The sequence below is a fragment of the Lissotriton vulgaris genome, chromosome 8 (assembly GCF_964263255.1).
Source record: "Lissotriton vulgaris chromosome 8, aLisVul1.2, whole genome shotgun sequence".
Taxonomy (NCBI): Eukaryota; Metazoa; Chordata; class Amphibia; order Caudata; family Salamandridae; genus Lissotriton; species Lissotriton vulgaris.
In genome coordinates this window covers 1,376,107,121-1,376,118,599 of record NC_141696.1, presented here as the reverse complement: position 1 = coordinate 1,376,118,599, position 11,479 = coordinate 1,376,107,121, and the positions used below count along the sequence as shown (strand labels likewise).

Below are 11,479 nucleotides of genomic sequence, written 5' to 3'. Positions count from 1 at the left end.
TAGACCAATTAATTAGGTATGTGTGATGAATATTGTTTGGAGTATGTGTTTTCTTCACTTTGATAAAATGTAATATGGAATTATGAGTGGGTTATCCGGTATTCTGGTGATAATCCTAATTACTATGGTTTATTAATTTAGAACATAATAAACACTAATTATGAAATGCCAACATGTTCGGATGATGATGCGGATTTATGGAGGGACCCTGCAGGAATAAACATTCATCGCACGTCTGTCAGGTTGTGAGCATCCCCAACACTTTGTTATTCAAAATCAAGAGTGGGAGGGAAATGCTTGTCAGGTTTTGTTTTTCCACTGTTATATTGTTCTAGAAGAGTGATTTTTAAAAACCATAATAACTTTGACTCTACCACACCTCATAGAATGCAATATTCAAGTTCAGAGGTGCTTGATATTGCTGACTAAATCTCAAGATTACCAGAAAAAAGTGCAGTCACTATTAAATGTTACACCAAAAAGCCTAAATGTGCAGACTAAAGCAAAACTTATTTGAACAGTAGTACTTACATTAACCAAGCCTATTTTGCAGCATACTGTACTTTTTGCTGCCAAAAGAACAGAGGCCGTATTCGCCTGCCTGGTGGTAATTTATACCGCTATGAGATGCTAAAGAATTACTCTGATGTAACACTGTGAAGCGCATGGGATCAGATCCTAATGTTGCCAACTGATTGGCAATGGAAAGCACAAATATTTCTCTACCATAAAGAATAATAAGTACCTGAAAACATCACTCCAAGTGGATCAACCTAATCTAGGTTTAGGCATGGCTAAAGAAATCTTGCCAAGAATCAAATAATTTGTGACTTTGCAGAGCGTGGCTAATCACCCATGAGGGTATCACGGTGCTGGGTCAGTCTGATTTGCAACATGAAGGAATCAACGCAATCTGAAAAATACTTTTATTGAATAAATATCACTTTAGAAAGTATTATAAATCTATTAAAATGCTATATTATTTGGAAATGCACATTCTTCAGTCACGTTCATAGTTATCAGTCCATTAGAAGGAAAAAATGTCCCCATCAAATGTCGCCGTAAGCCACTGATGCATGGAATCATCTGCATAAAAAAAAAAGTAAACATGTTAACTGCATAATTTTTTTACGGCGCTCTAGTATGCAGGGTGGATTATAGCAGGGTCAATAGTAAACAAATACTGTTGAGGAGTCAATTAATATTTGGGTGATCTCATCTTGTTAATGACTATGGCTTATGTAAGATGGAGATAGCGGGCCAATGAAACCTTATTGTCACTGTAATGAAATAATACATTTTCAAGGCCAGGTTTATCAACTTTTTTTAGGCAAGTCAAGATGTCAGTCTTATCAACTTTCTTAGAGAAGGCAGAATGAACAAGAACTGGCTGCATATCTCCTTGTGTAAGGCAGATTCTGAAGACAGTCGAGCCACAAACATATGCCTATTAAGATGAAACTAAATGAAAATTATGTACCAAGCCATGCACAGAAACAGCAGGTCGACTACTGCAGCACAAATAAAAGGCAGAGAAAGCATTTTCTAGTGGAATTACAATCAATGTCTGAAATACAAGAGTTAACAGCAATTTTAAACAACAGCCATTAGTCTATGTGCTAGACAATAGCCCTTTATTAGCTGTGTATTTCACTGGCAACAAAAGCTAAAGGTTTCTTCGGGAATGGCCTAAAATTAATAGCCTTGTTTAATGCCACTTTCAAAGAGAATTGTGAAGGGTTTTTACTAAGGAAACATTCCTGTGCATCTCATTCCATGTAGTACAGCTTCCTTCTTATGGTCTGACTTGACAGGGCAGTAGTAGCCCCATAATTATATGAGCTTCATTAGAGTGGGCATTTGGCGTCACCCACATGTTGGGAGCCAGGAGTATGTTTTGATTGGGCTGAAGGTGTGTGCTTCCACAAAAAGTGCTTACCCTCCAAAACAGCTGTGAAAACGTCGTTTATTTATCCAGCTGCAGGAGGTTGAACTTTAGGGACACACACGCAACACTGTAATGCTAATAAAGTGTCCTGGATAACTAGATAATTTTCAGTGTTTTTCTTCGGCAGAGATACACAGATGACAGGAGGGTATTCTTTAACATAAATGGATTTTTAGATCTGGGGTGTTGGTGTAGGCAGAAGACACACCTATTGGCATTGCCAATGCTCATCTGTTGCCAGTTGCAGGACTTCTTCCACATCTTGATTAGAAGCTTTGTTATGTAAAAGGTAGACTTTCTGGCCAATATAGGTCACACAACTCATCATGCCAGAGTATTTGAGCTTCACTCTGTTCAACAAGGCCTAAACTTAATTCTTGTACTGCTGATTAATAAGCACACTGCCTTGCAGCCCGACTTGGTCTGGCCCTTGTTGATGGATACCTTTGCAATGTGGTTACCTTTAAGCAAGAGGAGGCTCCAGGACAGCAACATGTCAGTTGTCACTTCTACAGTACAACAACCTAAAAGGTCAAATACAATTCATCAAAGAGGTCACTGTGCCTTCTAAACAACATAACACCCAGCACACAATCTTCTAACTGCAAAACATGCATACAAGCTTCATTTTTTATTTGGCATGTTCGGTAATCATGCAAGAACAATACTGTGTACAAGAGGTATAACACCACGGCACGTAAAGGAAGGGATGTTTAGGAGACCACACAGAGGTCAAAATGTCCAACACAGCTATGGAACATAAGGCTCTTGCATGGGAAATCATTCATTGTCTGCTGTATGTGAATGGTGTGTCACACCTCATTTGCAGACCACAGGGTTTCAATGTTACTCTGGAGCGGAATGGGTGGTTTATTTAACATTAAAACTAATAACAGCATCAGAAAAGATAAATGTTTAATTCCAGTGTGAAAACCTCTGGTGGATGGCAGAGTATACCCTGAAAGCTGCCTCAGTGCCAGTAGCTGAAGATGCAGGCTACAAGCTTTCTATCATGGGCCAAAGACCACTCTGGTGGAAGGTGGGCATGCAGCAATTGATTGGGATGTATTGCCTCCAAGTTGGTTCAGCTATTAAGCCCTAGCTAATATGCAGCACAGCGGTCAATGAGCTGCTTTCGATTGTGTGCCCTTAAGTAGGAACAACCACTTCTAAAATGGGAAGAAGCCGCGTGTGTCATGCCTGAAAATTGACAAATTAGGTTTAGACACTAAGCTTTGGCAGCATGTGCTGCTATTTAAAATACCATTAATAAACGAATCTAGCACATAGTAAAAAAAAAATTTTAAAATCATCCAATACCTGACAAAATGTTAATGCTCCTTCTTCTCTACTGCTTCTGCTGCTTTCTTACGCTTCTCCTCTTGCTCTAGTTTCATTTTTGCTTCAAGTCTTTTACTTTGGTAAATTTTTGCACCAGCAAAGGCTAAGCACAGAATGATCGTCTTGGCAGCCAAAATGTACAGCAACAATGGAAAATTATCCAAAACCTGGAATCAGAGGTTAAACGTTGAAATAATTATTTTAACTCTAATATCATAAACAAGGTTACTTAAAACCCACAAGTTATTTTAATATAAACCCTTTTGGTACCTATCCAGCTGACACCAATTCATTCCTTTAGGGACCTCGAGGTGCTCAAACCTAATCACTTGCAGAGTTCCATCTTGTCCCTGGTCATCTTCAATCTATACATTGAGCTCCTGGGGCCTCTACACACAGATAATACCACCAAAATGTACCATTGCGTTGACAACAAACTCTTATATTTGAAAGTGTTCTTGCTCCAGACCTCAAACACTGCATGCACTGAATTTAAACCTGGCTGAAGGCTTAGACAATCAAAACAGAATTCCTGCTATTTTGCCAAAGACAACGGGCAACAACTAGTCCAAACCTGACTCAACACCATGAACTTAGACAATTTCAGTCCCAACTTTCAATCAGTGCCAGGTTTTTCAGGTTCACCCTGGACACTGATCTCACCCTGAAGGCACACAGCACCTCATATTTAAAATGAAACCATTCCTCCAAGACTGTGACTTCAGAAGTGTTATCCAAGCCCTCATACTTTAGCATCTGGATGGTGGCAAAGACCTACATAACAGCCTTCCAGACTCCACTTTGCCCCTCCTCCAAACGGGCATCCTACAAGCTTCAGCATACCACACCCCAATTGACCTGTACTTGCTAGCATGCACATCCCTTAAAATCAACCGTATCCTCTACAAAGCCTTCACAACCAGCACCCACGTCTATACGGCTGACAAGCTCACCACCCCCGGTGGCTTTTGGCACACTGGCAGTCAGGACACTAGCAGACTGGAGACGAAGATGTGCAAAAATAGAAGGAAAAAAATGTTTTTTCTCCATCTATGTAGCTAGGGACCAGAACTATATCCACGAAGACTGCCCCAACCCTTCTCTAATTTAGTAAAGAGCTAAATAAACACTACTTTAAAGAAAAAAAAAATAATATATATATATATATATATATATATATATATATATATCTCCTGATCCAATAATTTTCTGCTTTTGCTGTTAGAAATCAGCAAACCCTCCAATCGCCAGTTGACTGCATCTATGCCTTAGACCCTGTACACCACTGTGTTGCCTATCCGTTAGGTGTGCACTATATAACTACCACATGTATAACCCTTGTAACAGTTCACATTAAAGATTTCTATGGGGTTGTTTTGGTGGGCAGGGTATGGGTACGTCGCACAGCTTGCGAGGCTGACTGAACATGCTGGTCTGTTTTTGGCCTTTTCCCAGAGCACTCATCAATAAAAGCAAGAGAGGAGAACAGCTAGTTCCCATCCCATAGACATTCAATCGTTGGCCTCTTTGGATTTAACACCCAGAGTAGTGACAGAGCAGGTTATCCATCTATACCCATGCAATCCATAACCTCTCCAGAAGGGCTCATCTGAGGAAAGTGCAAGTTGTTTTTGTTTATTTATTAACTCTATCTTTGTTTGAATTGTGCACGCCACATGGATAGGGTACGTGCATGGTGTGCACAAGTCAAATAATTATGAATTAGTTAATTTTTTTGTACAAGGCACGCCCCAATCAAAGACATAAAATAACTAATTAAATGTTGCTGACTGGGTTGATCACAAGAATAAAAATGCAACCAAATGTTTGGACAAACTATGAAATTCATTTGAACCCCTACATGCACTAGTGCAAAAGGTAGGAGGTCACGGTACAAACAGAACAGTATAGGTCAGATGTACGAAGCATTTTTGAGGTTGCAACAGTTTATACATAATAAAAAAAAAGTTACTGTTGCAAACACCAAACTGTGATTCTACAGAACTGCAATTTGGGATTCTGTATTTGGAAGGGGCATGCTCAGGGCGCCTGTTCCGAACACTTAATCATAGTGGTATATTTTACCAACACCTCAAAGGAGGTGGTAACGTATTTGCAAACGGCAAGGGGTCCCCCAGGGACCCCTTCACGATTGTGTATGTTGACAAAAACATTTTAATAGTAGGCAGTGGTCCCATGGACCACAGCCTGCTCTTAAAAGAAACGTACATTTTTTGTAAAAAAAATTAAACTTCTTGTTTTTCTTAGAAAAACAGGATTTAAAAAATATATTGCTTTATTTAAAACCAATCACAGACCTGGTGATCTGCTGACTCCAGCAGGCCACCAATCCCTATGATGACTGTTATTCCAGTCAGGGGTGTGGAATTTAAAAAAAAAATCTACTTGGCCAAGGGACAAAATGCCACTGAGATCTACATGTCTTGTAAAATCCACTTGTCCCACCTACTCCCGTCCCTACAACAATTAGAAGGGCTGACAGAGAAATATTTAATATATTTTTGTTTTATTATAATCAGTAAACAATTAAATGCTTTGTAATAATACAAAGGAAAAACTTGACAAGCCTGCTAGTATCCCTTTTATCCAAACATATAGAAATACAACAATAAAACTACTGCAAGACCTATTGTGCACTGCACAGTGTGGGTGAAAGTGGCACTGCGTGTGTGTGAGTGGCTTTGAGTGAGTTGCGTTGCGTGGCATTGCATGTGTGAGTGTTGTTGCGTGGGTGAGTGGCGTTGCGTGGGTGAGTGGCGTGGGTGAGTGGCGTTGCGTGGGTGAGTGGCATTGCATGGGTGAGAGTGGCGTTGCGTGTGTGAGAGTGGCGTTGTGTGTCTGAAAGTGGTGCTGCGTGGGTAAAAGTGGCACTGCGTGGGTGTGAGTGGAGTTGCGTGGGTGAGTGGCGTGGGTGAGTGGCGTTGCGTGGGTGAGTGGCGTTGCGTGGGTGAGTGGCATTGTATGGGTGAGAGTGGCGTTGCGTGTGTGAGAGTGGGCTTGCGTGGGTGTGAGGGGCGTTGTGTGTCTGAAAGTGGCACTGCGTGGGTGTGAGTGGATTTGCGGGTGTGAGTGGATTTGCGCGGGTGAGTGGCGTTGCGCGGGTGAGTGGCGTTGCGCGGGTGAGTGGCGTTGCGCGGGTGAGTGGCTTTGCATGGATGAGTGGCGTTGCGTGGATGAGTGGCGTTGCGTGGATGAGTGGGGTTGCGTGGATGAGTGGGGTTGCTTGGGTGAGTGGTGTTGCTTGGGTGAGTGGTGTTGCTTGGGTGAGTGGCGTTGCTTGGGTGAGTGTGGCAGTGCGTGGGTGATAGTGGGCTTGCGTGGGTGTGAGTGGCGTTGCGTGTCTGAAAGTGGTGCTGTGTGGGTGAAAGTGGCACTGCGTGGGTGTGAGTGGCTGTGCGTGTGGTGTTGCGTGGATGATAGTGGGCTTGCGTGGGTGTGAGTGGCGTTGCGTGTCTGTAAGTGTTGCTGTGTGGGTGAAAGTGGCACAGAGCCTTTGATGTGGCCTGGCGCAGGAGAAATGCTGCTGCTGCTAATTAAATATAAAAAGTGTTTAGGGACTCACGGCTGCCGAGAGTAACAAGGCAGTGCTGGGAGGGGGGCTGCACACCAACTGAGGTGCTCTGGTTGCACGGCCTGCGGCCGGCCGTGTGAACTGATAAGCCTTTGAAGTACACAGGCATGCTGTGACGGCGGTATGAGAGGTCTGGCAGGGAACAGATGGCCTGGCTGTGAAGCAGGGGGCGGGGCAGCGCTGGGGAAGCCTGTGGGAGGGTGATTGATGCCTTTGAACGGGGAGGGAGGAGAGCCTTTTGCGAGCCTGCAGGAGAAATGCTGCCGATGCGCGTGCATGTTTAATCACGTGATTCACGTGAACTTAAAGAAAACCGCGGCTGAAAGCCTGTGGTTTGAACAGGATTTTGCCGACTTGAATTCTCCCCATTTCCCATTCCTGCGGAATGGTAAAGGCGAGACCTAAAAAGGGAAGATAAACAGCAAAGGCAGAAAAGAAAGAAGGAAAAAATAAGGAAGACAAACAGGAAAGAAAGAAAATGGAAGGAAAGAGGGTACTAAGTATAAAGAAATATTGGATACTAAAAACCAAGTTACACACCTCACCTATATTTCAATAAAACTGCAGCAAATTAAACACCATAAAATTTGTTTTTTCCCTGGACAAAGTTGATCTAATACCACTGGTGAAAGATAGTCCAGGAATGCCATGAAATAGCACCAGTCAACTTCAACAGCGCTGGAAGGAGATAGGAACTGATAAAGCTGAACTATGCCATGGGCTCACTTCAAATGTGTCCTACAATCACATCTGGCAACACTGGTACTATAGGAAACTCCTGGAGTGTGGCTGTGCACCTTGTGAAAGAGAAAAATGCACTGCAGCTACTCAAAGTGACTTTAACCGGAGGATTAAGTAATGATGCTGACCCACTTCCCCATGCTGTATGCTGTATTGGGTGGAAGCAAATGGGAATGACAACAACAGACCAATGGGTGAATAGAGGTGGCGGAAAGTCCCATTAAGTAATGTTATACGTATTATTTTAGTAAAATCAAAAGGTCTTGGCTAAAGCCAGACCTAAAAGTGATGACGCAATCACGTCACACCACTTACACATCTATGCTTGATGATCATGTACATTTATCAGAAAGCTTCACGAGTAGAATGACTTTTTTATTTACTGCCTGATCAGAGAAGGATCTGGCTTTTCTAACCTATTGGTTTTGCCAGTGCTTTTTGCCCATGCTGTGCATCATTAGCAAAAAGTTTTTGGCTGATGCCGCGAGCATTGTGAATATAAGAGGAAAAACAAACAGCCATGATGATGACTGGACCTTTTCCTAGGCTCACAGATTCATGAGGATGTGTGCAAGTGCGGTCATCATCATAAATGCATTGCGCCTATGGAATAAAGGGGGCACATGTTTGGAAAATATTTATTTACTGATCAAAAATGGACCCCCTTTGGCTTGCCTACAGACACAGAAGCCTGTTTCATGCCCTGCCACGGAGCTAGAATCTCACTGAAATGTATAGGTAGAAAACAGAACCCTCATGCTCGATTTGCCCGCGCCATCAGTCTTGACATTCTATGATGTACCACACTGAGTGTGTGCCATTATTGAACAAAGAGGCAAGGCAGTTGTCGGGGTCACAAACTGTGGCCTACCTCAATAATATGCATGAGGTAGGCAAATTTGGGACCCACTAGAAATCGCTAATTAACATTTTTTAAATGTCCTATATTAAGAATACTGATTTCCTAATTGCGATTAGCAGAACATAGCAATTTAGAAAGCTATATTACCAATGCAAGTACATCTGCTGCTAAATGAACTCTGGCAACTCCTACTACCATCGGTAACCAGACCAAAATTTTCCCTGCAGCACTTCTGTAAAGCAACTGATAAAAAGACATGAGCTATCTCGCTATTTTAGCCCTCCTTCAGCTGGTCAACAGATCAAGTGTGATTTAATAGTACACTTTGCCTCCGTCTCTTCGTTTCCCACACTAGTACCCAAAGTGAGAAAAAATTACTTGCCCATTTCTGGGGTTGGGAGGTACTGGGAATGGGTGGTAGATTGTGAAAGGCTTTTTTATTTTAATTTTAAATCTATCTAGACCGCATCCATTGTTCTTCCTCGTTCTAATGACATAGTAAACAAAACAAATGAGATTTGGCCGATATATGCTCCCCTTGGAAAATAATTATTTCATAGATCCTATAGTAATAGGATTTTCGGGCATTTAAGAAATATTTCTAACTTACAATGTGCCTAATAAGTTGAGATCACAAAGCTTCACTTTCATGAAGTGGGATTTAAATTGGTGTATAAGTTTTATTATTGTATTTTTAGACAAAAAAAATGAACACCACAGCATTACAGCAGATAACAATGCGTACAAACTGACATTAAAACGGTTTAAGGCGCGTGCATTTACCCTTTTAAACTGCAACATACATAAACCTCATATTAACTAACAAAGCAATTGCACACTTACAAGTAAAGCGAACATACTTAATGAAAAAATTCAATCAGTTAATATCCCACCTTCTGCCACCATACATGTTCTAGCATGAGATTAAACAGTGGCACTAGTGATGCTGCCATAACATCCTTCAGTATCCCATCAAGTTCCCATGTATTTACCCACCTTAATTTTTGCTGGTTTAAACTTATTTCTTCAGTAAATAATTATGATCTAGATAAACAGGCAAGTACTTCGAAGCTGTCATGGAAACATAAAAGCGTAATGGTTACTGCAAAATAATTACCACTGGCAGGACTCTGGGCAGCAGTTTAAGTCCCTCGGTAAATCTGCCACTGCTGCGAACGGTGGTTTTGTTTGTGGCCTGACAGCAGCTGCGTTTACATTTTAACAGGTGCTAGTTTGTAATGTGCCCCCCCTTAACTTATTAGTGTTTCTGTAAATGTAAGCATGCCAAGTTCCCTTTGCAAAGGGTTGCAGTCATTCGAACATGCACAAAGAGCATCCTGCTTGTGTAAGTCAACATGTGCTACAAGCAGTGATGCAGCAAATCGATCGCAAACGTGTTTAAAAAAAAATAATCAAATTAACTATAATAGTGGGGAAGAATGATAAGAGTCAACAGCTCAGCACTTCTCGTTTAAGATTGGGTGCAAGAAGTCATGTTACACAAACCTCACAGCTGCTATATCAATCAACTGCAGAACATTGCATTAAAAACACGAGCTATTAATACATACAAGGTCTTCATCTATGCCTCCATTTCCAAAGTCGTTCAGCCAGGTACATCCGAACAATGATGGGCTGGGAACTAAGGGACTTATTTACAAGGCCCTTGCGCCACTTTTGCGTCATTTTTAACATGGGAAAAGTGACGCAAAAGTGGCGCAAGGCCCTTGTAAATCTACCCCTAAATGTATTACGTTGGGAATTTTGCATTTAGTTGGGCGGATCTAAGCCTAAATAGAAATTACTTTACAGGGCCTGGAGAGTGATGACTCCTCAGAGAAATATAGATTTGAAAAAGATTAGATTAATCGATACTTTACGGTGCATTTATAAACCATATTGACTAAAAACAAAAAATAGGTTTTAAGGGCTATTTTGGAGAGAAACACCGCGAGGTCTTGCAGCTTAGCTATTAGTACCATTATTTCTCTGCAGAGGAATATTTTAAACGCAAACGTGCCTTTAGAAAATCTTGTGCCCGTTCATTGCGCTTGCTTTCAGGGCAAAGGATGCCTTTACTGATTCAGCCTCGAATGTAGCCCCTTTCCGCTACAACAGGGCGTGGGGAGGGTGTTTTTCCCTGTACCCCATATCACCAGACCAATTCCAAATGGAGATGTTTATATAAAATCAGGAGTATCAAAACACTACAACAATGTATCCTTACAGCAACGCCTGCCTGACGTTTCAAATCACCCATATATTAGCACACATATGTATGCAGCATTTCCTAATCTATATCTGAACATTTTTTCGGCCAACATGAGTAAGTTCCCTACATACTAACCTTTTGCTGAAGAAAGCAGCTTCAAATAAAACGAACTCTTGTTCTCCAAGACAGTTGTTGTTGGATAACCGTGTTTTACAATCAAACCTAAATTATCTGCGGGGAAGCCACATTCGCATCAAAAAACTTCTCTTCGGAAATTTTCCAGAGACAGCATTTCTAGATTTGGGACGCTGCGCAAGCCTCACTCATGGAATACACTTTCTTACCTTCCAATTAATCTCCATCATGGTACCAGCTTAAACACTCGCAGCGGTCGCTTGATTAACTTTCAGCAGCTACGCCACTCACATTCCCTTCTATGGTGCATGCAAAAGGTTTATTTTTGGAAGTATTACAAGTGGCAGCCAATCAGTGTGGACCCCTGGCAGGACTTCCTCCAGCACAGCTGTCTCCACGCCCGCCCTGAGAGAGCGCTTCATAGCAGGACACAGACGGCGCCCCCGAACGTGGCCGACATGTTGGAGAGGACGTATTTCGTCTTCAGTGGAATGGAACGGAGATTCCAGACACAAAATAAAGATAGGCTGATGATAGATAACAAAAAAATTACGGTAAAGAGCAGGAGTAATTCTTCTGACCTAATTTATTTAAATATCACGCGAGAAAACAATCCTCTCGCTATACAAAATAAACTTTTTCGTTGAC

The 11,479-nt window shown here is 41.8% G+C and overlaps 1 protein-coding gene across 2 annotated transcripts; it reads right to left on the bottom strand.

Moving 5' to 3' along the window:
- Window positions 1–909: 909 nt before the first annotated feature.
- Window positions 910–11,190, bottom strand: SMIM11 (small integral membrane protein 11). Of its 2 annotated transcripts, XR_015299368.1 has the most exons (4): window positions 11,041–11,190; window positions 3,269–3,456; window positions 2,410–2,472; window positions 910–1,086 (listed from the first exon to the last, which is right to left on the bottom strand). XR_015299368.1 is itself a non-coding variant. In XM_086935364.1 (3 exons), exons 1-2 carry the CDS (start codon window positions 11,059–11,061, stop codon window positions 3,280–3,282), a joined length of 198 nt encoding a protein of 65 aa, XP_086791490.1. In that variant the 5' UTR covers window positions 11,062–11,190; the 3' UTR covers window positions 910–1,086; window positions 3,269–3,279. The 2 variants fall into 2 exon arrangements, 1 of the variants encoding a protein (XP_086791490.1); XM_086935364.1 differs by lacking the exon at window positions 2,410–2,472.
- Between the last annotated feature and the right edge of the window lie 289 nt (window positions 11,191–11,479).